At 38.2% G+C, this 2440-nt stretch overlaps 1 protein-coding gene across 1 annotated transcript in view; it reads left to right on the forward strand.

The window, feature by feature from the left end:
* Nucleotides 1–2440, forward strand: part of LOC107577056 (CXXC-type zinc finger protein 1-like) — a gene marked incomplete at its 5' end in the record, with an annotated part of 5197 nt that overhangs the window by 1122 nt on the left and 1635 nt on the right. Inside the window, 5 exons of the mRNA XM_016263173.1 lie at nt 183–326; nt 687–794; nt 1481–1668; nt 1757–1964; nt 2211–2318. Coding sequence (XP_016118659.1) covers nt 183–326; nt 687–794; nt 1481–1668; nt 1757–1964; nt 2211–2318 — 756 coding nt within the window. The remainder of the gene's footprint in view (nt 1–182; nt 327–686; nt 795–1480; nt 1669–1756; nt 1965–2210; nt 2319–2440) is intronic.

The following is a 2440-nucleotide window of genomic DNA, read 5'->3' on the forward strand; positions in this document are numbered from 1 at the left end:
TTTAACTTGATGTACTAAAATAACTAAAATTGAAATAAAAATTAAATAAATAACTATTTAGATATATATTTCAAAAATGACAAAGACACACAATAAAATGACTAAAACTTTAACCCTTATGGAACATACAGCCTTTAAGTTTCCAGTACTAATTGAATCATTATGAATCTTTTTTTTTTCAGAAAATGTTGCGAGTGAAGGATGAGGAGTGCTCCATGTCTAAGGGCAGAGATTATCAAGATGGCCCGCTGTCTGAAGACTACAGTGAGAATGAGCTGGAGCTGTATCAGCAGTACCGTGCCGGAAAGTATGGAGAACACAGCACGGTACCTGCTTCTCCTCACTCTCACAGCACACTTCAGAAAAACACAAAATACCTTTTTCCAAGTTAGCCCACTTGGATATCTTGGTTAAACTTCTGGAGACATATTTCCAGCAATGCAAGAACAGCTCCTATGTTCTTGAATGGGAAACAATAAAAATCTACTGTTTGCACAAATGATCAAATCCCCAGTAAAACATCTAAATGTAGCTTCCTTAGATCAGGTCATGCAAAATGTTTTTTTAGGTTGATGCATGTGCAGTAAGTAAATTATTCCATAATGTTTGTAGGATGCGATTGAAGATACTTATTTTGGCAGAAATGGTTGTGCCTGAACTTTTTGTTTGTTTTTATTTTTAACCAGGGTTGGCACAGTGATGATGATGATGGTTCATACGCCGATTCATCTATGAGAAAGAGAGCTGTTAAAGTCAAGAACGTGAAAAGAAGAGAAAAGCGATCTGAAAAAAAGGTAAAGACTTAAAAATATGTGCATAAAATGCTTGAACGTTTATTGAACCTGTAGACAAAATATTAAAAAAAAGTTAAAATATACATTTTACATTATGCATTTGTGTTTTTTGATGCATCAGGTTTTTATGGATCGTATAGTAGGCTAGACGAGAATATAGAGCTCAATTTTATTCAGAGGCCCAACTGAGTAAAAATATGCAGACTATATGCAGCAAAAATATTTTGTGCAGTTGCTGATATTCATATGGCCAAAAAGTAAGAAGAAATTGTGAAAGCTTGTATACAATAAACATTATAATGAAAACCAATCAGACATTTACAGTATAGCATAGTATAAATATCAGTTGTCACGCTGTATCACCCAAAAATATGTCTTGGTAAGATGATATTTAAAATCTTAGTTTAATTATCAAAGCTCTGTGGGGGCAAAACGTAATACAGTGCAATCAAATGACGATTGAGAGACGTACAAATAAACCTTCCCTAAAAGCCGGATGTTCATATTTGATACTCACATTTTAACAAAAAAATGAAAAGATGTATTGATGATCAAGTAAACCTAAGTTACTTCAGTCCAGAAAGTGTTTAATATTACTATATGAACAGAAGGCATGCGTTTTGGCTTGAAGTAAATTGTTGTGCTTAAAATGGAAACTAAATTAGGACTTTGTTTTCATTCATAAGAAAGAGGAGAATAAGCCTCGGAAGCACAAACCCAAACAGAAGCACCGCGACCGGGTGAAACACTGCGAGCGGGCAGAGGTTCGGGACAGCGGAGGAGCCAGACAGTGTCTCGGACCCGGATGTGTCGAAGCTGCGCGCGCCAGCTCCAAATACTGCTCTGATGACTGCGGCATGAAGCTCGCTGCCAAGTAAACCTGGAAATGCTTTACGGTTGTAGAGAGTTGTATGTAGGAGATTAGACAGACCCTGAAAATTTCTGTCGTCTTGTCTTGCCAGTCGAATCTATGAGATCCTGCCACAGCGTATCCAGCAGTGGCAGCAGAGCCCGTGCATCGCTGAAGAACAGGGCAAGAAGCTTCTAGAGCGAATCCGCCGTGAGCAACAGTCAGCTCGCATGCGACTCACTGAAATGGAGAAACGGTTCCATGAGCTGGAAGGCATCATTGCTAAAGCCAAACAGCAAGTCGTGCAGCACGATGAAGAGGTGAGGGCCCCCATAAACATAGTCAGTGCGCTGGTTTCAAACAATGAAATTGAAAACAATGCAAATACATTACAATAGAATTGATTATTCTTATATTTTAAATGAATACAATGCAATTAAATAAAAAGTAATTTATTCCTGTGATGCAAAGCTGAATTTTCAGCATCCTTACTCCAGTCTTTAGTGTCACATGATCCTTCAGACCACATAACAGTGCCCTGAACATTGCGCTTCTTTTCCCCAAAGGTCAATGAGGGCGATGACGACACAGATTTGCAAATCTTCTGTGTGTCCTGCAGTCACTCAGTTAACCCCAAGGTGGCGCTGCGTCACATGGAAAGGTGCTATGCAAAGGTGTGTTGTATTTGAGGTGTCTGTTTTTACTAATCGGGATGCATAGACCTTTAAACATTGGTCACATGTTTTAGTGTTGTGTTTTTAAAATAATGTGATGTTCATGTTTCGTCATTTCCTTT

The sequence above is a fragment of the Sinocyclocheilus grahami genome, unplaced genomic scaffold (genome assembly GCF_001515645.1).
Source record: "Sinocyclocheilus grahami isolate Dianchi unplaced genomic scaffold, SAMN03320097.WGS_v1.1 scaffold4996.1, whole genome shotgun sequence".
NCBI classification, from domain to species: Eukaryota; Metazoa; Chordata; class Actinopteri; order Cypriniformes; family Cyprinidae; genus Sinocyclocheilus; species Sinocyclocheilus grahami.